The sequence below is a fragment of the Merops nubicus genome, unplaced genomic scaffold (genome assembly GCF_000691845.1).
Source record: "Merops nubicus isolate BGI_N331 unplaced genomic scaffold, ASM69184v1 scaffold33525, whole genome shotgun sequence".
In the NCBI taxonomy this organism is placed as follows: domain Eukaryota; kingdom Metazoa; phylum Chordata; class Aves; order Coraciiformes; family Meropidae; genus Merops; species Merops nubicus.
The window spans coordinates 26642-54437 of record NW_008610886.1 but is presented as its reverse complement, the minus strand read 5'-3'; the positions used below and the strand labels follow the sequence as shown (position 1 = coordinate 54437).

At 38.1% G+C, this 27796-nt stretch overlaps 1 protein-coding gene across 2 annotated transcripts; it reads left to right on the top strand.

Annotated features, from left to right (window-relative positions):
* The first annotated feature begins 167 nt into the window (after positions 1–167).
* Positions 168–27176, top strand: CCAR1 (cell division cycle and apoptosis regulator 1). 2 transcript variants are annotated; one of them, XM_008941052.1, is made up of 24 exons: positions 168–288; positions 7062–7234; positions 7835–7879; positions 8535–8567; positions 9579–9772; positions 10300–10414; positions 10498–10690; positions 11436–11568; positions 11890–12051; positions 12499–12724; positions 14027–14140; positions 15028–15194; positions 15911–16121; positions 16929–17012; positions 17681–17866; positions 19469–19660; positions 20081–20314; positions 20650–20761; positions 22466–22548; positions 23613–23759; positions 24154–24274; positions 24847–25032; positions 25424–25629; positions 26837–27176. In XM_008941052.1, exons 1-24 carry the CDS (start codon positions 216–218, stop codon positions 26894–26896), a joined length of 3450 nt encoding a protein of 1149 aa, XP_008939300.1. In that variant the 5' UTR covers positions 168–215; the 3' UTR covers positions 26897–27176. The 2 variants fall into 2 exon arrangements, with proteins under 2 accessions (XP_008939300.1, XP_008939301.1); XM_008941053.1 differs by lacking the exon at positions 7835–7879.
* Positions 27177–27796: the final 620 nt, after the last annotated feature.

The following is a 27796-nucleotide window of genomic DNA, read 5'->3' as shown; positions in this document are numbered from 1 at the left end:
TTTCCCGCGTTTGATGCAGTCTTCCCACTAGGTTTCGGGGTGTTAAGATAATCTTCTGACACTTTTCTTTCCTTTTTTTTTTTTTTTGTTTTGTTTGTTTGTTGACCCAGAATTAAAATAGCCTGATGGTACATGTTTCAAAGATTGTAGCTGCACTTTATTTTAATAGATTGCAGTTATAGAAGATAGACACCCAGGAGATTTTGTCTTTCGCCATGGCTCAGTTTGGAGGACAGAAGAATCCCCCTTGGGCTACTCAGTTTACAGCCACTGCAGTATCTCAGCCAGGTCAGTTGACGTATCACTTAATGTTTGAACCCTGACATCTAGTAGATTTGGAGATTCAGTAGTTGGATATGCTGTTAAGAGTAGTATCGTACTAAATACTTTCAGTTCTGTTTAATGGGTTTAAGTTGTGAGTTTTTCACACAATGCAGACATTAAAGATCGTTGCCTAATACTAGCTGTTGGATTTTGGTTTTTGTAAGGGGTGCTAAGTAAAATCCCAGGTGAATTTTTATTGATTCTCTTGGTCAGTAAACAAGCTATTAAGTTACTCATATCTAAAGATGTGTAAATCAAATGACCTTTCATCAAATTGCATTGCTCAAGATTTAAATAACAGTACTAATAAGACATTACAGATTTTTTTTTAAGTGCTGCCTGACCTTCGTTGCCTGGGCAGTCTAAATTAATGTTTACAAAGTATTTTGCCTTTACTAATATATCGGACACATTTGACATAGTGAAGAGGCCTCTGAAATTAACCGCTTGGGTGGGGAGAGGTGGGGGGGGGTTTTGCTTTTATGCCAAGTTAGCACTTGGGGATCCCTGTAAGCAAAGGTATCACCTTGATATTGGTAGAGGGTTTCCTTTGATTTAGCTAAGAAGCTTTATTTAATCACAGGCTAGTGTATTTAAAAACTTACCTGGCTAGATTTTTGTTTCACACTGGTTTATAACATGAAAGGTTTTGAGACAAGAAAGTGAAGCTTACTATGTGGTGAATCTTGGTGCTTCCATTTCCAGTCCTGAGCTGTCTTTTTCTGTTCCTGAATATCAAGTGTTTCCTAAATATTGTAATGTTATTGTCTGATGTGAAAAGGCTTCAACAGAGCTGTGGTGCTTTAAGGATTCAGACTGACAAATCATGGGTGCAAGCAGTAACTTCTTTGAAGAAATTTCTTTCTAGAGAGTTTTGTATGGTTTTTGCATTTGTCCTTTGCATCTTGACTGAGTTTGGTTTAAAGTTGAATGATGTGTAACCTTTGTCTGTGGTTTGACATCTTGGAGCTTAGCAGAAGTTGGGAATGTCTGCCGTACTTTGGAGACAGTGCATGCCTGAGGATGGGAAGAACAAGACTTTCTCCTGACTTGATTTGCTTTCTCAAAATGACTCCTCCATTTCCAGTTTTTGCTTTGGGCACTGGTCCAATCTGAGCGTGTATCCTTGGGGAACTGGCACCTCCCTCACCACGTGCTTCATGGTGCTAGGTGCCAGTGTGCCTTTCCTCCATGCCCGTTCAGTCCCCCTCTCTGCCGAAGCCCTCGCTGTCCAGAAACAACTGCCTCCAGGCAGTTTTCCACTCTTTCTCTGAATAGCTCCCACTCCCCTTGTCCAAATGGCACTACTCTCCTGTCAGAAATCACCTAGCAGCTGGAAGGAGCTGGCATTTGGAACATGGGAGAGACAAACTCAGCTTTTGGGTCTGGTGTCTGACTGAGTGATACCTTGGAGTGAGGAAAGGATGGTGGCATATGGGCTGGAGTATTCTCCGGGAATCTGCAGACGTGACAGCTAGTGCATCAAAAATAGTGGTGGAAAACTGAGGGCCAGCTCCATATCCTGTTTCAAAGGGAAAACTGCATAAAACCTGTTGAAGGGGAGGAGTTGGCAGCCATCTTAGACCTCACCGAGCTAGGACCAGAAGGGGGCCCTGGAGAAGAGGTGGATGGAGCCAGGGCTCTAGGAGGGCACACCAACTTGTCATCCATTTTCTTACTCCTACCCTGCCTTTGGTTAGCCTACTTATGAGCCTCCTTAAAATAAATTAAGTGCAGAATTTAATTGGGATAGGGCTGGTCAACATCACTTGCTGGGAGTTTTTCACTTGCTCAATGAGGACAGTATCTCCAGGGATTTTTAGCTGTTCATCTGATCCAGCAGCACCTGACTCAAACATGAGAGCCATTAAAGACTAAACATTTGGTTGCACTTTTGCCTCCTTCCTGGGCTAGTTCCACCTTCCTTCATGTTCCTGGTGTCCCTCTTTACACTGTAGTATCTTCTTTCCAGTATCACTCAAAGGCATTTACTCGTTGTGTCCTTTCTGTGCAGTCCATTCCTATTCCTGTTGCAATACACAATCACCACATTTACCTCCTCTTTCGTCCCTGTCTGTACTACTGAATCCAGTCCCCAGAATTCTACTGGCCAGCTCCTGTTTTAGTATGTACATATGTGCATGCTCTCCTGGTTTTTTTTAATTGGCAATTCTGATTTATAATGATTTCTAATACAGAGCACAGGAAACTTCTTTTGCAAAATATGCAGTGCTCTTTGGCACTGCTGGGAGCTGAAGAGCAGTGTTTGCTGCTGAACTGCAGCTAAACTGTCACCTTTCATCACAAAGCTCTGACTGTCCCTTGCTTGCCTGATGAGAAGCTGTCAGTGCTCAGGCATGCTGACTAGCATGTACTGCTCCTTGTGTGGCTGTACTCAAGAAGCTGTGCAGATTGGCTTACCCTAGTGAATCTCAACGATCATAAGCTGATTTTTAAAAACAAACAAACAAATGCATCTTTCTGTGTTTTCAGAGGAGTGGCTAAAGGCATTACATGTATTTATGCATGCAGCCTGTTTTTATCCAAGTGCCATGTTCCTTCTCCAAAGCATCAAGGTGTTTGTGTATGAGGGACAGAGATCTTGATTTTTATAACAGAAGTAACATGATGTATAGTTTTTTCCTAAGCTGTTGTCAAAAGTAGTGACTGATGATGTTAGAAACCCAGTTTGGTAGTTGCAGAAAGGTAGTTTCAGGGTTGGAGTTTTTTTGTTGTTTAGTTTTTTTTGTATTGCTGACTCAGATGCTGTCTTGGCCATCCCAGGTGAAGAAGAAACTATGAGTTAAGGCCCTTAACAATTAAGATGTGACACTAAGATGAGTGACATGCTGTGTAATGAATGGTTCCTAGGATGCCTTTGGGATACCTTACTTATTACTGTTTGTGCCTGTGGTATTAGGAGAGAGATGGGTAATTTGAGGTGCCAGCAAAGATCTATGTGTGAAGAGAGACTCCTACTTGTAACACAGTGACATCATTTCTCTACATCTTGTCTCATGCTTTTGTGCATCACATGACTGAAACGAGAATAAAAAGTCCCTGCTATACTAGTTAAGCATTGTTTGAGCATAAATTAAGTTATGCCTACTACAGAAAATGAAAGTTTAAAACATTAGAAATTATAAAACTCCTGGATAGCACAGATTGCTTTTTGCAAATACTCTTCATACTTTTAAGTTGCATAATGATGTGCAAGTTCTGAAACACCTGCAAAGGAGAATCCTTTCCTACTCTCAGCTATTGACCTGTCTGTGGTTTGTATCACAGTGCTTGGCATATGCTTTTTCAGGGTTATGATTTCTGGTTGCACAGTGAAGCCTGTTTCTGTAGAACTGAAGTTAAGGGGAAGTCCTAGCTGTGCTGCATTCTGGCTGATTGATGTTGTCCTCTTTGCTGTATCAAGACTTCATTGCATTAGAGCAAAGAACAGTGCACCTGAAGTGCCTGAAGCTCAGTATCTTGTCCTTGCTATTAGCCACTGTGGGATGACTAAATAAAAGTTTAAGGAAAGGGCAAGCTTATAGAAGCTGGTGCAAAATTTTCTGGCTTGCTGTAAACGGATGTCCTGTGATAAATACACTGAGTCAAGTTCCGATTGTGTGCCCATCAAAAGGAATTTTTTTTGGAGTATGTTGCATGGGGTTTTTATTGTGACTGTGTTAAGCATGAGGAAACTTAAAAACCTAAGGACCCAAACTCACCATTTCTGACAACTGTGAAAAGTGTCCAAAGCCCTGGATAGGGTACTCTTTTACTGGAGTCATAATAAATGTACATTACTTACAAAGGAGATACATGCAGCCATGTACTTTGAAGATGTTTCCCTAATCTTAAAGGGTCAGGAGTTTGGAAGCAGCAAGAAGGACTACTGAATCTCATCTTTGTTTGCTACAACAGAAATCTCTGTTACCTAGAATGCTGCTTGAGCTGCAGCCTAGGACTCCAGTGTCTATCCAAGCCCTGTCAGATGGTCGTGCCATGCAGTATTTGGTGCAAGTGGAGTTGTTCAGACCACACTTGAAGGAAGACATCTCCATCGCTGTACTTACTGAGATAATGACAAATACTAAGAACCTATTGTTTGTCACTGCAGATGCTTGGTGCAAATAATAATATTAATACAGCAGTCAGCTGTCAGTTCCACGCTTGGTCTGCCATTCATTCTCTGTCTCATTTTTCTGTGTGATTTTTCCTTTTTGTTTTTAACTAGCAACACAAACACAATTGCCTATTTACCTGGAGCCTGTTTGACTGAGATGAGTACATAGATGAAAGGCAGTCAAATTAAACTCCTAGAATACTCTGGGGGAAATAGGTAGGAACAAGGTACAGCTTTGAAGAACTTGTTACTACAGGTGCTATCCTTTGAGGGAATCTGGGCAGTCTTTTGTCTTTGCCCTTTATCAGTAAGCTCATCTGCAGTGTTGTAGACTACATGATACCCAGTTAATATTAAATGCTTGTAAAGTAACAGTAGAGGTAGCAAAAAATCTTTTGTGTGGGTTTTGGTTTTGGTTTTTTTTTTCCCCTTAATGGACAAAATGGAATAAGAGTCTTAGAGTGAACTGGAGATTGTTTGAGATAATTATGGATTTTGCTGAAGGGGAAATTGTCATAGTGGAAACTGCAAAGCAGAGCAATCCCAAGATCTGGTTTTGGGAAGCAAGCATGTTAATATTTTTGTGGGTATCCTTGGTACACAAAGTAAGAGAGAACTTGTGAAACTTGCTTGCTGATGCCTCCCAACTCATTCCCCTGTGTTGGAACAACATTAGAATAGAACGTAAGACTGAATGACAATAGCTAGTGTAGTCAAACAGATTCAAAGGTAATGGCATGGTGTGAATTTCTGCATTGCTGGGAATTTCTACTCAGCATGTGCAAATCAGAGGAGAAAGATGAATGCCTTGATTGAGCCAGTGAAGTAGTGCAGCCAAGAAGAGTGAATGTTGTCTCAGGATGGAGCAGCAAAGTGTTTTCATTAGATTTAAAGGCCTGTTCATGGTGTCCTAGGTGAGACATTGGTGAATTCCAGATGAGTGTGCTCATGGATGGTCAGAAATGCACGTTCAAACTGGAGCTGGTGGAGCAGGAGGCAAGAGGATCAGGATAATAGAGGGCCTGTCACATGAGTAGCCTCAGATCTGGCTTGCTTGCCTTCTAAAAAAAGCCCAAGTGCTGGAATTTTCCAGGGGAAAAAAAGTCATGTAAAGCTGGAAATACTGTAATTTTGCTGTACTTTAGAATGTTTGATTTCACTATTAAAATAGTATTACTTCCTGGAATACTTGTGTGACCATGTTTGATACAGATCATAGTGGTGGTGATTGCTTTCACTGGTGCTTATATATTTCTTCCATGTTTCATTCCAAAATGGTAAGATGATCAGTGTCAAGTTGTTCTCTGAAGATTGTACTCTGCTGGAAAGAACAGCATGGTAGAGAGGATTTCCTTATTCAGGATCTGTTAGGCTGGTTGCAGCATTTTTGTGTTTTCTGTGGTGATGATGGCTGGCTACAAGCAACCTCTCACTGCATCCCTGGGTCAGTAATGAAAGCTTAAGTTTGGATCCGTAAGAGTAGTGTGAGCAATCTGCAGGAAGAATACTGTAAATCTGTTCTTCATTTCATTGGGCCTCTTTAGTGGCTTTGGAAGAGAAAGGAACCATTTCCAACTTGAATATTCTTCAGTTCTGAAGATGGCTGGCTGACATGTTTTTGCTGGCAATATATTTCCCTGCTAAGTTTCACTTTGGTTTTATTTAAACATGAGGACTAGACTGATAGCTTGGTTAAATGATATTTGATCATGCAGTTGCAGATAACTTCTGTTTGTTTGGTTTTTTTTTTTTTTTTTAACTCCTGCAAAAGAGCTTAGATTTCCAGATAAGTTTGCAGTTCTTCAGTCAGATTTGCCTTGTGCAGGGCTCTTTGTCCCTAAAAGTTCTGTCTGGGAGTCTTAAGCATACCTGCTTGAGAAGTATTGCATGCTTAAAAAGCATAGTATGTGGATAGCTGCTCCTCATTAAAAACTGATAGGACAGTAAGCAAAACTAATCTTTCCTTCCAGGCAGTATGAGTTTGGGCAGCACAAATCCTTCCTAGTAAGAGCTGGAGAGAGCTTGATTTGATCCATTTATACACAGGGACCGATTAAACTCCTGTTGTTAGAAGGCTGCTCCTTTTCTAGCAGCCCCCACATCTACAAAATTCAGCTCTCTCGGGGACAAAGACAGTACTGAGGGAAGCAAAGCCTTGTGCGTTTTCAGAGGAGGCATTCCACGAGCCTCTGTGTCAGAGCTGCTGTTACAGTAAAGATTTCCTTTGCCCTCAGGTGAAATGTATTAATTAATCTATAGAGCAGAGCAAAAGACTTCATCTGGTTTATCCAAAACTGCTCAAGAAAGAATGTGATGTGTGTATGTTGTGCGGGTGTGTGCAATGGGGATGGCTGCTACTGGAGGTATAAAATCATGAGCAACTAGAGAGAAGGAAATTAGGTGGTCACTGTGCCTCTGCTGTGGTGTGCTATTTCTACAGGAACGTAGAAGAGAAGCTAGTGAGGTGTAATCCTTTATCTTGAATTTTGGAGCTTGATTTATGTACTTCATGAGCTTGACTTGTGAGTGAAGCATCCCATACAGTATCTACTATAACTGTCAGAAACCTCAGCTGCTTAAAGTTGTTCTTGGTGCTTATTGTGTGTGTTCTTTTCAGCTGCTCTTGGTGTACAGCAGCCATCGCTGCTCGGAGCCTCTCCTACAATATACACCCAGCAGACAGCATTGGCAGCAGCAGGTCTGACTACACAGACACCCACCAACTATCAGCTCACCCAGACAGCTGCTTTACAGCAACAGGCTGCAGCTGCAGCAGCTGCCTTACAGCAGGTAAAGATCAAGGAGCATTTGCCATTGACTGTGTGGACTCTAACAATACAAAAGAGTAGCTTTTGTAAAGCTGAAGTGTCCAGGAGAAAAGCAGAATGGGAAATGGTGAACATTGCAGTATAAACCTGTTTGAAAAACAGTGGGATTTTAGGTCTAGAGCTGTCTATGGCTGTATTAATCTGTGAAGGTGGGAGTTGTGGCTGTTGGGGTGCTGGCTTTTAGCGATGGAAAACCTAATGGGAAAAGGGATTTTGTTGCACCTAAACTGAGAATCTCGAGTTCCAAGTGTCTGCTTCCATTGCTCTGTGTATCATTAATGGCATTCTGCATTAGTTCATACTGTGTCCTAGATAATGTGTAAGTGTCAGGCTTGAGAAAAAATTGATTTTAGCTAGAAAGAGTACATCAGAGTGCACTCTAAAGGCTAAGAAGACTTCTTATGAAAGTATTAATATGTTGATACTACTAGTTAGGTTTTGTATTAGAACTGTTAAATGTGAATAGTTTGTCTAAAACTTGCTTAGCAAATAACTTATATTTGGTATAATTGGGGTAACAATACTTCCTGTTTATGAGATATTTTGCTTTTATCTGTTTCAGCAATATTCACAACCTCAGCAGACTCTCTATAGTGTACAGCAACAGGTTTGTCTGATTCTTACTGTGTACATCCCAAATAACTTTAAAAATTATGCTGGTTGTGTGTCTTGTAGGATTTGTCTCCAAAATCATCCTCCTATGGGAAGTTGTTAAAGAAACTAAGTAATACTTTTTTTTGTAGTGAAAGAGAGCTTGAAGTTTATAAACTTGGAGACATGTCTCCATAATGGAAGCCTGCCTGCCTGCCGTCTACCAAAAGGAGACTTACTGATACATACTAAGCCCCATGTACATGATGGCTTCTAAACTTTGCTCTAAACAGGCCATGTGTTTTAACTGCTGGAAAGATGTTGCCCAAAAAATGTTCCCTTTTTTATGGTCTTTGAGCTTAACAGTATTTTGAAGAAGAACAAAAGGACATGGAAATTACAGGCTTAAGCTTCTCAAGCTGCCAGAATTTTTAACTTTCAGTTGCAAACCCCCCAGTATTTCTATTTACTGAATAAACCTGGATTATACAATCTTAAAATTAACCACATGAGCACAATTTTATGCATATGAAAACTGCCAAAATGACCAAACCCTCAAAGGACTATTAACTGACTCAGATTAAACAGAAAATCTTACTTGTAAAGAGGAGGTAAAACTGTACAATTTCCTTAAACATATAAAATTAATTTATAACTTTATTTATTTTAAGTTGCAGCAACCTCAGCAGACCCTTTTAACTCAGGTTAGTTTGGTTTTATTGTTTGGTCTTCATCCCCAAACACAGATAATGCAAGAGTGCAAATTTGTGACATCTTGGATAGTTTAATCTATGAAATGAACTAATATGAATAGACAATTTATTGGTACAGGTTTATTTTATCCAGATATTAAAATATACATAGACTTGGTATCAAAAATTAATAGCAATCAGTTTTCCTTAATCTTGAAAGGACTATGTGTCTTGATTACATTATAATTTTTTTTTGTTTGAACTTCGAGTGTTCAGTGATTTTGCACTTGGTAACAAAGTGGGAACATTTCTCTTTTGAGAAGGAATTTAACTTTGTGTTTACAGTATAGCAGTATGCCTAGAGATCTTTAAAAAGTATCTTGCTGAGCCTGACACACCTAAAACATGCAACCATTTAACACACTGTAAGCTTCTCTAGTTCCATTTTCACTTAACCTTTAAAATGAAAAGGTAAAAATAGGTCCCTTAATTTCATTATCTTACTGTGTTGTGCTTTTGTAGGAAGGCAAGCCCATGAGTTTTGGAGGTAGGGAAGGGTTCATGTTAACCTCAACCTTTAGTGGATTCTAACACTACAGTTGGGATATAAATGGAGCATAATCTTTAAGTGTGTATTCCTAGAGAAGTTAGGAACCTATCTCTTCTTCAGACTTACTGTACAGGTTACCTGTAAACAATAACAGTCTTCACTTTTTTCCTAGACAATGTGTGTATTTTGAGGAAGTTGATTTTTTTTTTTAAAGAAAAGTATAAACAAAGCCAGCCTTCTTTCAAAGTAGGAAAAAAAAGTCATCCTAAAAAAAAAACCTAACCACCAAACACAAAAAAAGCAAGCCACCAAAAAACCCAAACTAACAAAAGCCTTCCACCTTCTGAAAGTCTCTATTCACAAAAATTACTTCAGAGACATTTTTAACTCCTGTCTACACGGGTAAAGGAACTGTACCTTAGAGGTGTGTCATCTGGTTATAAGATTTGTAATTTGCTGCATTTTGCTTACAGCCAGCTGTTGCACTACCCACCAGTCTTAGCCTGTCGACTCCTCAACCGGCAGCCCAGATAACTGTTTCTTACCCAGCCCCTCGGTCAAGCCAACAGCAAACCCAACCACAAAAGCAGCGGGTCTTCACTGGGGTAGTTACTAAGCTACATGATACCTTTGGTTTTGTGGATGAAGATGTCTTTTTTCAACTTAGGTAAGATGCAAATACTTGCCTGCAGATGTAGTCTGTGATACTCTCACTAAATAAAAGGGTTAGATTATTGTGTTCTAATTCTGTGATTCCACCGATAGTGCCTGCAGTTTTAGTGTTTGGGGTTTCTTTTATGCCAGTGCTGAAAATCAGGTTATCAGTAAGTTAATAGACACTAAATACAAGTTTATTTATGTGAACTTTTGAGTAAAACCCCAAGCTGGGAGACTCAGAAGGTATTAAGCTCCTTGTAAAATGAAGTAGCAGAACTTGTGATTATATGCATATAACTAACTAACCTGTCTTAACTCAATGCCCTTTAGGGAGCTTCTACTTTTTGCCAAAGACAGGAATTAAATTCCTGTGCATATTCCAAACTGAAGCGGATACTGTGTACGCTGAGGGTAGATGCTGTTTCTATAAGCTTTTTTTTAATGATCTGCCTGCTTTCTCTCAACTTAAAATGTAACTTGCAAATGCAAAACTAGCAAAATAAGACCCTCACAATACTTTTTCTGTAACATTTGCAGTGCTGTTAAAGGAAAGACACCTCAGGTGGGTGACAGAGTTTTGGTAGAAGCTACTTACAATCCTAATATGCCATTCAAATGGAATGCACAAAGGATCCAGACGCTTCCAAATCAGGTATGTGGGGTTACCCAGTCTAACCTGTACTGGCTGCTCCCAGTCTGAGCTCACTCACAGCTCGCTTTCTCTTCTGCCGTTAGAACCAGACGCAAGCTCAGCCGCTGCTGAAGACGCCTCCGGCAGTTCTGCAGCCCATTGCGCAGCAGACTGCGTTCAGCGTTCAGGCGCAGCCACAGCCACAGTCCTTGTTGCAGGCACAGATATCAGCAGCTTCCATCACACCTTTGCTTCAGACGCAGCCCCAGCCATTACTGCAGCAGCCGCAGCAGAAAGGTGCTCCTTCAGTGCACAAAGTTTGTTGTAGCCCTTCTGGGGCTTGCTTGGTGTGTGATGATTACTTTTTTTGTTAGTCAGAAGGCTGAAGTAATAGTTGAAATAACATGGAGAGGACCCTGTAGAATTGTCAGTTTGAATGTGTCTTCTTGCAGCTATTATGCAAGGCATACTGCCTGCAGGCAGTATCACCTAAGCAGAACTTTTTTGGATGATTATTACAGTCTTAATTAGTCCATTTGTTCATTGCTGTTTAGTAATGTTTGCTCCATTTCCAATGAGTTGGTTAAATGTCTTGAGACAACAAAAGTATGTGCTGGGGGATTGATGCAGCAGTATAATAAATTAAGACTAATTTTCAGGAAGCTAATTGTTTTTACCTATTAATAGCCTCAAAAAATAAGGATTTGGTTCAACAAGTGTTATCTATCTTAAAACAAATTACTTTTCCAAGAAGAGGCTTAGCTGTTTGCTGTGTTAGCTTCCTATGCACTTAGATTATATTAGCTTCCATCTTAACCAGATGCTTTTAAACCAGTTTCACTTACTAGTCTTGGTTTGCATCACTGAAGGAAAAGCATAGATCTGTTGAGTTTCCTGAGGTGGATGTTAGTAATAAATACATTTATTTGACTCTAGAGTTAGTTTAGAAAAATTTACACAAGTGAAACAACATAAATCAGTAATGTATGTAAAGTGTGGATAGTTGCCCTCTATTAATTGATCTTGAAAATTTTTGTTTCAGGTGGCTTGTTACAGCCCCCTGTTCGCCTGGTTTCACAGCCTCAACCAGCACGAAGATTAGACCCACCCTCCAGATTTTCTGGGAGGAATGATAGAGGAGGAGATCCTATGCCAAACCGTAAAGATGACAGGAGGTATGTTGTAGAAGACTGGACTATAGAATCAAAGCATTCTGTAAAGACTGGTCTTCAAACAGTGGAGCTTCTTGCTCCAGGGTGAGTCGGTGATATGCACAAGTGGATTTACCTTTAGATATTGGTCAAGAATACTTGTCTATCTGAAATGAAGGAATTGCATAATCAGTCTTTCTTGTAAAGAGACAGTGTACCGAAACCATGAAGAACTTTTCCCATTTTTGGGAGTCAGCTCTGACAGGTCTAACTGCTGTTGTGCTAGAAACTATATTGTGTTACCAGCATGCAAAAATATTTGTATCTTCTGTGCATTTTTTTAAGTCGTGAAAGAGAGCGAGAGAGACGCAGGTCCCGGGAAAGATCACCCCAGAGAAAACGCTCCAGAGAGAGGTCACCCAGACGAGAGAGGGAGAGGTCACCTCGAAGACCACGACGTGTTGTTCCTCGTTACACGGTTCAGTTTTCCAAGTTTTCATTGGACTGGTATGTTTTGAATGCCAGATGTTTAGTTTACTTGTGGGTTTACTCTAAGCCTTGTCAACACGTGTGGATAGTGAGTGTTAATGATGATGGTAACTTTAAAAAAAGATCAAATATGTAATGGCTGAGAACCTTGTGTGATAAACTTTTTTAGGTTTTGTTATTTTTCAGTGCTACTGTAAAATACTTTTAAAACACTGTTTAATACTCACTAAGAGCACGCATCTTAATCAGAAGAGTGTTTAGTATATTTTAAACTAAAGTAGTTTTTAGAGTGTTTACTCTTTTAAACTTCAGTCCATGACACCCTGACTTAAATACTGCTCTTTCAATTTTTTTATATATAGTATTAAATAACAACATTGTATTTCCCATTAGTATATCTTTTAATTATGTTCTTTTTGAATGTTTTTTGTTGTTGTGTCTTTCAAATCCTCTTGTTTATTTCAGCCGTAGCTGTGATATGATGGAGCTGAGGAGGCGTTACCAGAACTTGTATATCCCAAGTGATTTCTTTGATGCTCAGTTTACATGGGTGGATGCTTTTCCTATGTCTAGACCATTTCAGCTGGGAAACTACTGTAATTTCTACGTAATGCATAGAGAAGTAGATCCTATAGATAAAAACGCTGCTGTCCTTGATCCACCCGATGCTGATCATCTGTATAGTGCAAAGGTTTGTATGGGTTTCCAGTATTATGACTATTCACTAGAAATTTTTTTGCCAGTGGGATGAAAAGTGAGGATAACTGAGCTGAAAGTACAATGATTTGAGCAAAATACAGCTTTTTAAACTTCAGTAAAGAGCTAGTATGTAGAGCTTGAAAAATCATGGTGGAAATTCAGTTTGTTTTTCTATTACTACAGCTGTCCTAGATCTTGTTTTTACTGAGGTCTTTTTCCATTCACTGCACCCAGTTTTACTAATCTAATTAGTACAAGAGACTCCAACTCCTGCAAGAGCTCTGAATGTATGTTTTAGGCAATTCACTCAGCATCGTTAACAGTTTTTAGCATAGTTTGTTTTTTTTTTTTTCCTTCTCCTTCAAGGGTCCTTTCTATGCAGTTTGTGCTCTTTTACTTAGCAATACTTTTTCTTCTTTCAGTTTCATCTCCATATTTACTATTTTGCTGAAAGTAGATTGAGCATATTTGGATTACCTGAATTTAAAGAATGCTGCATTGAGAACTATAAAGATATATAGAAGATCTCAGTGTCAAGACATCTTCCTAAAACCTGTTCCATTTGAAAGCACTTTCATTAAAACTGGCCTGAGATTTCTAGGTCAGTCTGTTTTAGAAGTATTTCATGTTAAAGATAGAACGTATTAGAATCAGAAGTGCCTTTAACCCCTGTAATTCTGAAAAACTTCACTTGCCTTCTGTGTACAAAAACTTGGAAGCGTTCATTCAAATATCAGACATACTGGTTTTTCTTTTTTTTTTTTTTTTTTGATGCAGAGCAAGAGCTCTCTTGCAGAAGGTTAAGCTTCCAAATGTATTCAGTAACTAAGGAATAGCATCCTGTTTCATAATATTAACCTGGTTAGGACATAAAGCAACCTTGTTAGATTTAACTGGGCTAAGAGGATGCTATGAGGGTGCAGATGAATGTGTTGGTCAATTCTCTTGTCACTGTGACAAAAGGAAAGGAGTCAGTGACCGAAATGAGAAACGTATTCAGTATGCTTTTTGGTATAGGATATTTAGCATATAGCAATAACATGCAAAGCATTTTGCTTTTGTATGCTTTCAGATTATTTTTTGTAATAAGATGACACTTGCGTGTGTATCGGATGGAGGGAAATGGGTCCTCAGCAGGCATTTTAACATTCAGTTCTACAAAGTCATTTTACCTTGTTCTGAATTTTTGTGACGTTAAGGAAAAAAGTACTGGTGTATGTGTTTGCAAGTTGTGGTCATTGTTTACCAGTCATAGTGGGAGATCTTCACAAGACTGATCTGGCTTACACAACAGGTGATGTTGATGGCTAGTCCTAGTATGGAAGACCTCTATCACAAGTCCTGTGCTCTGGCTGAAGATCCCCAAGAACTTCGTGATGGATTTCAGCATCCTGCTAGACTTGTAAAGGTAAATATGCTTCAATGCCAGACACTTTTGGCAATGAAGGTTGGTTATAGAGCTTTAAAGCATTTGTCAATAAGGGAGGAGCTTGTAGGCAGCTAAAGGATGGCTTCATTTTTCCTCTGAAGAGACCTAGTTTATATGTCAAATCTTTTTCCAGTTTGTAGGAGCTCCATCTTTACTGATTTCATATTTACTGCTTTGTTGAACTTAGTTAAACAATAGATACTTGGAGAAACCTATATTAATTGTATAATAATTAACTTTTGTTAGACTTTTTTTACAAGCACTTAGACTTTTTAAGGGCTCAGCTGTGAACAGAATGCAAATGAAGAAACAGTTAAGTAACCTCTGTACTAAATGGAGCTGTAACTGTTACTAAACTGAGCAACCTGTAAGTGCTGTAGTGTTTCAGGACAACGCAGACTTGTTTTCCAATTAAACTCCATCATCCTAAAGCAAATGGGAGTACCTGAATTTATAGATAAGACCACAAGAGCGTTGTAGCTTTTGTAGCTTTCCTTTATCACTTTTAAGCAGGAATGTCTATAAATGTGTATCAGATTTAAGACACCATTTAATTTGGTATGTTTGTCTTTTGTGTTAGAAAACTTTTAATTGCAAAGGAATAATTCTATACCAGTAAAGAAACTTGATGGAAAGTCTTACAGGCAAGAATGAGTGATGATGTTTTAAACCTATTCCATTACTGAAATAATCTGTGGAAAAAAATTAACTGAACTCTTTCTTGACTGACTTTCATTTTCAGATTTCAAAATTATGTGACATTTGGCTTACGGATTTCAATGTGTGAGCTATGAAATATTCTTTGCACTTTGGGAAAATTACTTTGTCCCTAGCAGGGGAACATTCAGAAGACTCTTTTTGTCTAGTTTTTAGTGGGTATGAAAGGCAAAGATGAAGCTATGGCTATTGGAGGACACTGGTCCCCATCACTGGATGGACCTGATCCAGAAAAGGACCCTTCCGTGCTGATAAAGACGGCTATTCGTTGTTGCAAGGCTCTTACAGGGATTGACTTAAGTGTGTGCACACAATGGTAAGTACTGCACTCCAAAGCAAAGTACACTATAGAAACCCTTGTCTGTTACCAGGGGTTTGAAAAAAAAAAGATGGAAGAACTTCTTTTTCCTTGTCGTCTGCTCTTGGTAGTGCAGGTAAACTACTCAAAAGGATGTTCTGTTTTGTTATAAGCTTGATTGGTGCCAATTGTGCTGAATACTGCATTAAGTACTAATTTAAAATTCTGGGTTTATTTTGACATGTTATGCTGTAATTTTTAATGAGTGTGCATTGAAAATATTTTTCATTTTATGCATAGCTGGAGAAGATCGTCAAGAGAACTTCATTTCATTGTTCTTTTGTTATAAATAAATAGCCGTTCGTTACATGGCCATATTTTCTCTTCATAAGTTTTTGTCCTGTGCTACACCCACTGCAGCTTTACTAATACCAGGAAAGACTATTGTATGCCAAATTTAAAGTGCTTCAGCAACTCGTATTTGCGCATTAAACCTACGTGTGCTAAACAACACGTTACCTAAAAAGAGTTGTGCTGGGTTTCCTCCTTTTCAGTTGCGCTACCTTTTTACAAATGTGCCGAAAGAGAAAATATGGCTTCCATAATTTTTTTCTTTAGATAAACTTCAAGGTCTTGCAGCAAAGTTTCTTTACTTGATGTGCTACAAGTGATCTAGGCTCTTTTAAAATGTATTGTAGAATTTTTTTTCCAACATGCTTCTTCCCTTGCAACAGGTACCGTTTTGCAGAGATTCGCTACCATCGCCCTGAGGAGACCCACAAGGGGCGTACAGTTCCAGCTCATGTGGAGACAGTGGTTTTATTTTTCCCGGATGTTTGGCATTGCCTTCCCACCCGCTCAGAGTGGGAAACCCTCTCCCGAGGATACAAGCAGCAGCTGGTCGAGAAGCTTCAGGGTGAACGCAAGGAGGCTGATGGAGAACAGGCACTGAACGCTAATCCCTTTTTCTATTTCTGCTTCTCACAGGCACAGGAACACAGGCACAAAATGCACACCACATACTACACAACATACATACATAGGAAGAGCATAACTGGTAACAATGACTGGTAAACCAGCTTTCAGCAGTGTAGCGAATGTTGGTTTTTATTTTTATTTCAGCTAGTTCACTAACTTTAAATGTGTGTGCTGATATCACAAATGGAATTAAATTGTGCTTATGATGCGCAGAAAACTTCTCATCATAAATGTAGTTGCTGGAATCTGGGACCAGTTGTTGAGTGAGCGAGATGCAGTTTATGAATAGCTGTCTTTAAACATTTTGCCATTTTCTAAAACTTCTAAATTCTCTCTTGTGGCCAGTTCTAATTGTGATATTTGAAACTCAACAAACGCTAGTCTGAAACATCTGAATTTCAGGCCATGTGGCTGACCAACATCTTGGAATAAGGAAAGGTCTGACTGAACAAAGAGTAATTTGGGGGTTTTAAAATCTGGGGGAAGATCACACACTGTGTGGTTAACGGAGACCAGCAGTGTCTGTGTAACCCCGATATTTGTGGTGTTGCTTATCACCCTTTTGTGTTCCACAGATCTGGCTTGTATTGGCTGAGTGGCACTGTGATCATTTATAAAGTGGTAGAATGTGTGTGTGAACTTGTTTAAATAATAACTTTAGGAGAAGACTATCTGAAACAGTTGTGACCTTGCACAGATCAGCAACAGAATTTAAAAAATAACTGAAATGCTTTCAAGCTTTCTGAAGGATAATTTCTAAATTTTATTTGTCAGGATGAAGAGGAAAAGGATGATGGGGAAGCTAAAGAGATCTCTACACCTACGCACTGGTCTAAACTGGATCCAAAAACAATGAAGGTAGCTAACACTTTTCTTAAAATTTGATTCCATTGTACATTTTCCTTTTTAAGGCACGACCTGAAATATAGGTGTATATTCCCTGCACTGAGCAAAAAACTGCAGGAGTTTTTTTCTTGCTGATTTTGTAGGTATTAGATGAGCTGTCACAGTACGCAGGCATGACTCCTGATTTTAATAGGTGAATGCAGCTAATAGAAACTATTCTGAGCTTTTGAACTTTGTCCAGTGAAGGTGTATCACATATGATATGTTAACTGGAAGAATGAAATTTCTGCGGTAATCTGGTCATATCTACTTGCATTTAAAAAATGCGGGATCGAAGATATTTCAATGCTAGTTTAAAAATGCAATAATTATACAAAAATATAGCAGAAAACATAATAAAAACTTTCCTTGAAAAGAATAATTGTAGTTGTTATACTCTAGTAAAGTCCTTTCACTGCCTCTGGCAAAAGTTTCTCAAAAAGGGCTTCTTTGAGGACAGCACAAACTTCAAATGTAATGTGTTTTATATATCAGTAAATAATAGTGGTTTCCAGTATAGATTTAAAAAATACAGTTAGCTTTTAATTGCTCTTACTTAATACTTACTTTGCCTTTTCTGATAATCAAGTGTTTGTGCAATGTCACTGGTTGCTACCACTTACAGAGCTTTTATTTACCAGGTAAATGACCTTCGCAAAGAATTAGAAAGTCGAACCCTTAGCTCTAAAGGACTGAAGTCTCAGTTGATAGCTCGACTGACAAAGCAGTTGAAAGTAGAGGAACAAAAAGAAGAGCAAAAGGAGCTAGAGAAGTCTGAGAAAGAAGAGGAAGAGGAGGAGGATAGGAAATCCGAAGATGACAAAGAGGTTAGCTTTTGGACGTATTATGTTTAAGTCATATTAAATGTACATCAATACACAAAATATATATAAAATTTGTATAAATAAATGTAAGTATAAGAAGTATAGGAATAGGCCTAGGTGTTTTGGGATTTTCTAGTTCTCAGGTGGCTGTACTGGGAACTCTTGCTGTAACTTGAGCTGCTGAATTGGAATGAAATCTTGGCAAGTTTGAATTTGTGTACCAGCAAAGTCAGAAGTGTGCAGCTGTGCTAAGAGTATCTGAATTCATGTTAGACCTTAAATGTAAGGAAAAATCCCAATTCCTGAGAGAAACTATGCTCAAGCACAGATAAACACACTTAACACAATCTTAACCTCTTAGAGCTACATGAAAAGCAGCTGCTTTTCAGTATTAGCATTTAGTGGCATACAGGCCTTGGGGATTTACTGTGGGGATGGGACGAGGGCAGATTCCAGTCTGTGAAGGTTTGTAGTGTCTCAAACAGTCCAGTTTCTTCACATGGCTAATGATTTGCTTAGGTTTGTTTTCCTTTACTGTGAAGCTTCAATTTTTGCCTTTGTCTAAACTTCCTGTGTATTGCAGTTTGAGTTTTGCAGTTGGTAGTTTCAGTACTACTTAGTCTGTTCTGCTATTTCACGAGGGTAAACAAGATGTGTGCCATAAGGCTGAAGCTCAGCTACAGGAAAGGGAGAATGTACTGTGTGTTAGTTGCTTTTAAACCTGCCTATTTATGTATTGCCTGCTAACCAGTATGGGATGATTTGAAATTTTATACGTGTAAACCTTGTTGAGGGAGCAAAGGCCATGAGCTTGCTAATTCTGTCAGCTGCTGCCTTCTCCCACAGCTTGGATGGGCTTCAGCTATCTTGGGGTTCCTTGTCACAGCTTTCTTTAAGATTAGGAGCTGATTGTGTTTCCTTTTTTAAAAAGCACAGACCCTGCCATGATTGTTTTTTCCATACTCGTAAAGACTTGAATATTTCTGTCTTGGCAATTGGTATGCTGCTTGGTGTTTTACCTTTTTTTAACTTTATTCAATTTGTGTAAGTTGCATCTGTGGAGATTGCATTTCCTTTAATCAGAAGAAATGAGTAAATTGTCATCTGGTAATTGTTAAAGCTGTTTTGGGTATCTGTGGGCAGATGTGTGAAGCCTTTACTCTTCCTATGTAAGAAGTAAGACAGCTTGCTGTACTGTGCGGCTCTAAAACCAGCCCTAAACAAGAACAACCCCTCAGGAGCACTGACTCGTTTTGCTAGCTTGCATACCATTTTTTGAAGTGAACAAGCTGGAGTCCTTCCAGTGTCAAATAAACATGCTGTGGTTAGCATCATTGGAGAGGTGGAGGGTGCTCATTCCTGAGCTAAGCAACGCTGCGTGTCCTGCTCTGTTGCTCAAGTTTCCGGCTGTGTCAGGCGAGTGTTGACAGTGGACATAGGACGTGTTCTGGAAATTACAGTCTGACTTCTGCCCGTCTTCTGTGTTGCATTCAGCAGATTAGGCTTTCCTTCGCTTTCTTCAAAGCAGTGAGTCCTAAAAACTAAGATGTAGTTGTAAACTTCAGCTTTGGAATGTGCTGTATGTTTTTTGCCTCTCCTCTTTAGGAAGAGGAAAGAAAACGTCAAGAGGAGATGGAACGCCAGCGGCGGGAGAGGCGCTACATCCTGCCCGACGAACCCGCCATCATCGTACATCCCAACTGGGCAGCTAAGAGTGGGAAGTTTGACTGTAGCATTATGTCTCTTAGCGTTCTTCTGGACTATAGATTAGAAGATAACAAAGAACATTCCTTTGAGGTAATTTAGCTGTGCTACTTACAGCTAGCCATTCAATTTGGTGTGGTAACAGCAGTATTCTTAAATTGTGTAAGTTTAGGGTAGCATGGCAAAATAAAACTTAAGTTGGTTTCTTTGTGCAGTCTTTGGGGCATGGGTCATTACATCCAGAAGAAACACACATGTTTGGAGCTCTGAAACTGAGTTTACCATAAACACAGCCAGCCTAGGTCCTAAACTATGGCAGTACAGGAAAGAAGGATTTTTATAAAGTTAAGTGTTCTGTATTCAAAGCAGATAGTAAGAAATCTGACACCGTATAAATCTCTTGACATGGTGAAAGCTGGTAAGATAGCACCTCCTAGCTATTTAATGGTAAGTGTACCAATTTTCAGTATATTTTTAAACTTTCTGTCCATTTTTTTTGTTCTTTACGTGCAGGTATCATTATTTGCAGAACTCTTCAATGAAATGCTACAGAGAGATTTTGGTGTCAGAATTTACAAAGCACTGATTTCTTTACCAGAGAGGGAGGATAAAAAAGACAAAAAGAGCAAAAAAGATGAGAGAAAAGAAAAAAAGGAAGAAAAAGATGATGAAACGGATGATCCAAAACCTAAGAGGAGAAAATCTGGAGATGATAAAGACAAAAAAGAAGATAGAGACGAAAAGAAGGTCTGCATCTGGCTTGTATGAAATACTATCCTGTCTGGATCAATATTAAACTGTTCTGATTTTACTTAACTGCTTTTGAAAACTCAGATCTTGAAGTGTTAGCTAATGGATTTGACTCAATCTATTTAAATATGCTTCAGTCGCATAAGATTTTTGAATTATTGAATGCATGTACTGGGAGTATTTTAATATTCAGCTGTATCACAAATGTCTTTGTTTTTTTAAGTAAGTGGTTAAATACCAACATGCAGGTTTTAAGTGAATGGTAGTGAGGTTTTTACTTTTCCTGGTTTTTTAGTTCTGACTGGATAAATCTTGGGGAAATTTTGTTACAGAGGGAAGACAAAAGGAAAGATGATTCTAAAGATGAAGAAGAAACTGAAGATGACAATAATCAGGAAGAATATGATCCAATGGAGGCAGAAGATGCTGAAGATGAAGATGAAGGTATCACAAATTATTAATTTTGTGACTTTCAGGAATTTTTAATTGCAACAGAATTTGTTCTTTCAAGCTGGAGAATGTGCTGGAACTGGACAATTTACAATTGCATTATTAGACTAATTTTATTTTAGTAATTCTGACCAGGTCTGCTTAAAATGTAAGCGCCTTTATGCTAGGTGTTGTATGAACATAGTTAATATAAACTGGCTGTGGTACTCCAAGTAAGGCATGCATATAGAAGTGGTTTTATTTTTTTCAGAATGCAGACCACTCGCAACTCCCATTGAAGTCAGTAGGAGATGTGAGTATTCGGCACCTCTGAAAAACCAAGCCACTTTTAAGTGCCTAACTTCCTATTCCTCAGTTCTGAAATGTCATCCTGTTTTCATTAGGGCAGAATGTAGCACGGGGTGCTCTTTAAACGATGTTAGGAGGAGCTGATTTCTTTTTGGGTGTAGCAGTGTTTTGCCTGAAGAAATGGGGAGAGGGGCTGGGGAACTTTCCTGTACCAAGGGAGCAGTTCAGAGAATTCAGAGATTCAGAAAGGCGTAAGACACGCTCTGTGCTTTTTGGTTTGTACTTCTTTGGGGTTTTTCTCCTCTTGCAGAGAGTTTTTGCTCTGCTTAGGTTTTTGAACACCTTAGATATTGCAGCCTCAGCATTTTCTAACCACTTGTGGGTTTGGCAGAGTATTGCAACAGTCTTAAAGTGGTGCTAATCTGTGGTTTCCAAAATAACTCTTATTTGCTCGTAATTTGTTTGTGAGAGTGCCCTGGGCTTCTCTGTTCTGTGCAAGTGTGGCTGCTTCCCGTAATCTGTCCTTGTGCCATTCCTAGTCAGAGTTGCCAAGAACAATCCAACATGCCATGGAGGTGCAGGGGAAGGCTATTGGTTCTGGGAAATTAGACAAGTGTTGTGCTATGTAATTTTTTCCAAAATCATCTTCATAAGAAGGGTGAGCTTAAAGCTGAGCTTGACATGTGATTCTCTGACCAAAGATTTGCACCTAAGGTACAGAGCTGCGTACCATAATCCCTTCCTGCAGTTGTCATTCCTCTTTCTTTCTTGGTTTTAGTTTCAATTTTACTGTTCTGTCTACCTTTAAACAAAAAAACTGCAGTTTGTAATTCACATCTAATAAGCGATGTGATCTGTAACTTCTTGGAGAATCTAAATCACAGGATCAGTAATATTTCACTCAGACATGAGTATAAATATATGCTTTTAATTATATACTCGATAGGTGTTTTATGATACCAAATGTTTGAAAGAAAATAGTACTGATTTTGTCCTAATAGGAGTAACCATGGCTGAATGCAGACTCTGCCAAGCCTTGTCAGGGAGAATTGTGGTAATTTTCGGTACACCACTTCAAGAGATGGTGATGGTAGAACTAATTTTTGGCCTAGTTAGTATTTGGTTTATATCTTCTGTCCTGTGTGTGTTAAAGAAACACAGGGAAAAATGACAAATGGCTGTTGTAAAATTAAGACCAGATTAAAATAAGAATTTAACAGAATTCACTTAAATGCCGTTTGGTTTAAGGGGTTTGTTTTGGTGGGTTTGGTTTTTTTTTTTCAGGGAAATACATTAATCCCACCTATTTGGGGGGTTATATGAAGGTTTTTAATGAATGTATGTATTTTCGAGATAACAGTTATAGAATTATTTGCTGTGGGTGTGTTGAATTTTCTTTTTGTTTTACAGACCGAGATGAAGAGGAAATGAACAAACGGGAGGACAGAAGAGAGGGAAACAGGCATTGTAAAGAGAGGCTGTCTAAAGATAAAGTAATTAAAACCTTTCTTAACTCCATAGAGCCTTGTTAGATGTGTCCTAATTAGAGCCTAACTTTATTTTCCTTGTAAGACCCATTTGCATTCCTTGATTCCCTCAGCACTTCTGGACTGAACCATCAAGTGTACCTAGAAGTTAGGGAACATGGGACAGCTTTGGGCAAGGTGCTGACAACCTACTTCCACTTAAATTTGAAAATTCATTGGGTTAAAGTTGTTGGAAAAACTTATATGAGTTACTTATTTGTCTGAAAAACTAATGCTGTATGTGGATATATGAGGCAGCAGATATGATTATTTTATCCATTGTTTTCAATTGCTGTATTCTTACATAAGAAAAGCAGACACTTTGCTTGACTGACTTTTCAGTTGTGAAGCTTGGAATCATTGTGTGATGTTTTTACACACCTCCCTGCAGGAAGATGGTTGCTTTTTGTGTCACGAGGCCAGCAGCTCCCCTCCAGAGTTCAGATTAAGGAACAGCATAAGTTTGCTTTGTTACGTTTAAACTTTGTTTGGAAATCAAAGGACAGGACTAGTTTCTGATTCTCTTTATTTTTTTCCCTTCAAATAAAAATAGGTGCAGGAAAAGGAATAGTGGGAAAACAGTCTGCAGCACTGCTGTAGCTATGAGCACTGGTTGCTCATTCATTAAATGTTTATGGGGATTTTTTTTTACTTTGAAAACAGCTGTTCAGTAAATAGATCATTGAGAGGAGGGATGTTTATGAATACTTGTTTAATTAGGTTAATTCCTTTTTTTTACATATTAACATGAACAAAAGGGATGTGTGTCTACCTGATGCTACTGTCCATTGTACTGTAATTCTTTTAAATACTTGAAAGATTACTTGTCCTAAGTAGCTTGCTTATATTATATTTGAGTTTATTAATATATAATTATATTCTATTAAATGCAAGTTACATTAAACACTCAACTGAACATAATGATAAATCAAACAGGAAAACTTGTGTGAAGTGAAAAGTTTGTCTTCTTAGTAGATGATGGAAAAATGCTACTTCAATTTCCTAATGATCCCATAATGAATTTTCTGTAGGAGAAAGACAAGACGCAGATGGTAACTGTTAATAGAGATCTTCTGATGGCTTTTGTTTATTTTGATCAAAGTCATTGTGGATATCTTCTAGAGAAGGACATGGAGGAGATACTCTACACTCTTGGACTACACCTGTCACGTGCTCAGGTTTTGTATAGTTACTGAAATCTCTTTGAAAATATTACAGGAATGCTCTAAGTGGGAGGAATATATGGTTGACTTTTTGAGGATGTTGCTTACATGATCCATGATTTTTATGTAGCCTCTTCATATTTACAATGAAATACTAGTTCAGTCTTTTGTAAATTGTCTTGGAATGGAAAGATGAAGCTTGTAGCTCTTAATATGCTCATTCTGTCCATGTAGCTTTTCTCTTTTTTTTTTTTTTTTTTTCCCCCCAGTTTGTTTTTATTTGAAGCCCTAGTATGTTAAAGTTCAGAAAGCTGCAGTTTCTGTTTTTCTACTTCAGACATTCTTTTTTAGGTAATATAATGAATATGTATTAAGTAACACTGTATATCTTTCCATGGCTCTGTTTCAGGTTAAGAAGCTACTTAATAAAGTAGTGCTTAGAGAATCTTGCTTTTACAGAAGACTAACAGATACTTCTAAAGATGAAGAAAACCAAGAAGAGTCTGAAGAGCTACAGGAAGATATGTTAGGTGGTACTATTTTTTATTATTATTTTTTTTTTAATTCCACAAACTCAGAACTGTTTCTGTGTTAATGATAATGGGAGTTCTGAGATTTGCTTTCTTGTAGAAACTAGTTCAGGTCTGCAGGGAACCTGACTGTTTGGAATAGTAAATCTTGGGCAGTTTGTGAAGTATTTCTGTCTTCCAACATATCATGTTGCAACTATAGGATAAATCTTAGTGTGTGGGAACAGGAAGGGTGACAGAAGTTAATTTTGAATATTGATGAACAGCATCTCTCATTCATAGCAGTTTTGCAGTCAGAAGCATCAATGCTGTATGGAGTAGCACGGAACCTGATTTTTGAGACAAAATTGCTGTAGAAAAGAGTCATAGAAGAATGTCATAAAAGAGCATGCTTCTTTTTGGGTGGGGGAATTGGGGTAAAGAGGGAAGAGAGAAATGTGGGGGATAGATCATCAAACGTGAATCTGTATTTATTCTTTTAGGAGTTTGTTCTTTTAAAGTTTTTAAGGTTGGTCACTAGAACTGAAAAATGACAGAATGATTATTTCCTAATGCTGCGTAATGTAATACAGGAAACAGATTGCTGTTACCATCACCTGCTGTAAAGCAAGAATCAAAAGCCATAGAAGAGAACGTTGGCCTCATTGTGTACAATGGAGCTATGGTGGATGTTGGAAGCCTTTTACAGAAGCTGGAGAAGAGTGAAAGAGTGCGGGCAGAGATAGAGCAAAAGCTTCAGCTACTGGAAGAGAAAACAGGTAGGACATGACTTTGAAGGTGGTACTTAGATGGAGGCTTTGATGCTTTTGATGCTAGGACTTTTGAAGCAGATGAACCAATTTCAGTAATATTTGTGATCTAAATTTCTTTGCTTACCATAAACTTCTGTTTTCTATTTCCCAAACCCCTTGAACTTACACACCAACTGTTGTTGAGTACCATTGTCACCACACTGAAATGCTTTTCTTTTTCCATATTCAAATTGAATGTAAGACTTCCAAATGTAGTCAGAATTGAGTATTATCAAATGGAAATGCTATGCCACTTTTAATGTTCTTTTAAAATTAGTAGTTATGGTGTTGGCATATAAATCAAATATTAAGATGCAAAGTACATAGCATTGGAAATGACTTTTTTTTTTTTTGTAAGATGAGGATGAAAAGACCATACTACAACTGGAGAATTCTAACAAAAGTCTATCCACGGAGCTCAAAGAAGTGAAAAAGGACCTTGGCCAACTGCAAGAAAACTTGAAGATCTCAGATGACAAAAATTTGCAATTTGAGGGTCAGCTGAATAAGACAATCAAAAATTTAGCTACTGTTATGGATGAAATACAGAGTGTTCTCAAACAGGTTAGAATTGTTTAATGCCATTTTTTATTACTGTATGCAAGCTTCCTATAGACTAATCTATCAGAACAAAAACTTGAGAACAAAAAAGAATTTTCACATTAATTCAGGGCAGTAGTATCTTAACATACATGTATTCATGTGTGTGTAAAATGCTCAGTTCAACAACGATTATTTAAACAAATTTTTTTCTAAGCTTGAAACACATGTTCTGGACTTAAATGGTTTTTTTAAATGTTTAAATATTAATATAAATCTCAAATGATCTTAATATTTTCCAGGCTTGTCCATCCCTAACAGTCCAAATATGCTCTTCCATTTGATCAGTTAGGAGTAATTTTATAAGGCAGAACTGAAGGCTACGGAGTGGCAAACTGGTACTGAGGGAGCTTTGCTTCTACTTATGTCTACACGTATTTTGAAAAGACAATATGGCATCTACAGAAGCTCTAAAATCCAAACAAAACCACACACACAAAGAAACCCAAACCTAGAAAACTTTACAAGTGTTAGAATTTCTCCCCACCACCACCTTGTAGGATACAGGTGATGGATCTTGTAAGTCAGTGTAGCTTATTTGACTGGCAGTACCTTGCAGCTCTCTGTCATCAGTATCATTACACAGCCCTGTGCTTCACTACGCGTTGTGGACCAGCTCCTCTCAGCCAGCAGCTGAAGGCATTCCATAAACCCTTTTTCGCCATGCTTTTAGCTCAGTGAAATGGCTTTGCTTATTCTATCTGGTATTTTTGAGATTAAAATGTCATCTAAGCCTAGTGTTTGCAGATGGCTTTGGCCAATATAAGTATTTTGTTGTAACTAAATGGTGAATTATCCTAATGTAATGAATTTTGCAACAGCTGTTTTCACTTGATCTTAAAAAGAAAAAAAAAAAGAACCAAAAAAACCCCCAGCCAAATAACAGGAAAAACAAACAAAGCCCAACAACCCCCCCAAACCTAAATTTAGACTATGAAGTGAGGCTTCTAGGGACGGTTTTCATGCTTCTCTTTAGAAGTGCTGCCTCCTCAATTTTTCAGGAAGATACTGGAAATACAAACTGGTTATAACTAAACTGAGCAAGATACTGGTTCACATTATATTTAAAGTTGATGCTGAACAATATCGTTGTCTCATGCTGTTTTACAATTCATATGAGAAGTATCACTTCTAGAATTCATGTTATTGTCTCTCTCTTTTTCTTTTAAAGGATATTGTGAAGAACGAAGATAAAGATCAGAAATCCAAAGAAAATGGAGCAAATGTATGATAAAACTGCTGCTGTTTAGAAGAATGGTGTTACATAATGTAATATAAATCATGATACCAGAATGTATGGGAAGTGATGCATGTTTGATTTTAGTAGTATAAATATCTAGTTCCAAAAGATGTATAAAGTTTTATGAACCTGAGTGTCTACTTCTGAAGATTGCTTGTAATTCTTAGCATTCAATTCGAGACACTCCTCAAGTGAAAATAATTTTGCATTGCAAAATGTTTTAGGATGAACTTTGTTATAGTTTTAACCCTAATAAAGTTCATCAACGTAATGAACAGTAGCAAGTATTTAATTACCAAATGTTTTTCATTAAAGTCTAGTGAAATCAAAATTTTCATTATTTATAGAATTGCCATCTTTAGGTTTTTATTTTTATTTTGGTCTAATTAGTCTTTTTAAATTCCAATATAAATCACAAAATAGCATGCTGCTTAATTTTGCAAGTAAAGATTTTTTTTTTAAAGCTTCTTGGTTTTTTTTTTTTTTTTTACTTGTCACAACTTTCTTTTCCCTTCCAAATGTAACTTTCTTCCCCAAAGCTGCTTGTATTAAAGCCTCATAATATACAGTAGTTCGGAAGAGTTGAGAAAGCAATAGAAACCTACCTAAATACTGGTAGGGTTGTGAGATTTATATGAAAATACATAGGCCTGTTTTAAACATGTCATTTGTGTTCCTTTAATTGTTCTTATCTTTGGATTAAAACATACACTCCTTTTTAATACCAAATGCAGTGTATTAAAATGTATGGTTGGATCCCAGGCCAGTAGATGTCAGAATAATGCCTTACATGGAGAGAAAGCTACCACTGTAAGCCGCCTTTAATTAAATTTGGACTTTTCTTACTATGTGTAATTACTTCAAAGACTTTAGTCCAACAGAGGAATGGTA

Bases quoted from the DNA above. Each gene is read 5' to 3' on its own strand.
- CCAR1 (XM_008941052.1), top strand. From the start codon at position 216: ATGGCTCAGTTTGGAGGACAGAAGAATCCCCCTTGGGCTACTCAGTTT. The intron at 16,122-16,928 runs GCACTGAACGCT...TTTATTTGTCAG, and splicing joins AGGAGGCTGATGGAGAACAG to GATGAAGAGGAAAAGGATGA. The intron at 22,549-23,612 runs GTAATTAAAACC...AATTTTCTGTAG, and splicing joins AGAGGCTGTCTAAAGATAAA to GAGAAAGACAAGACGCAGAT.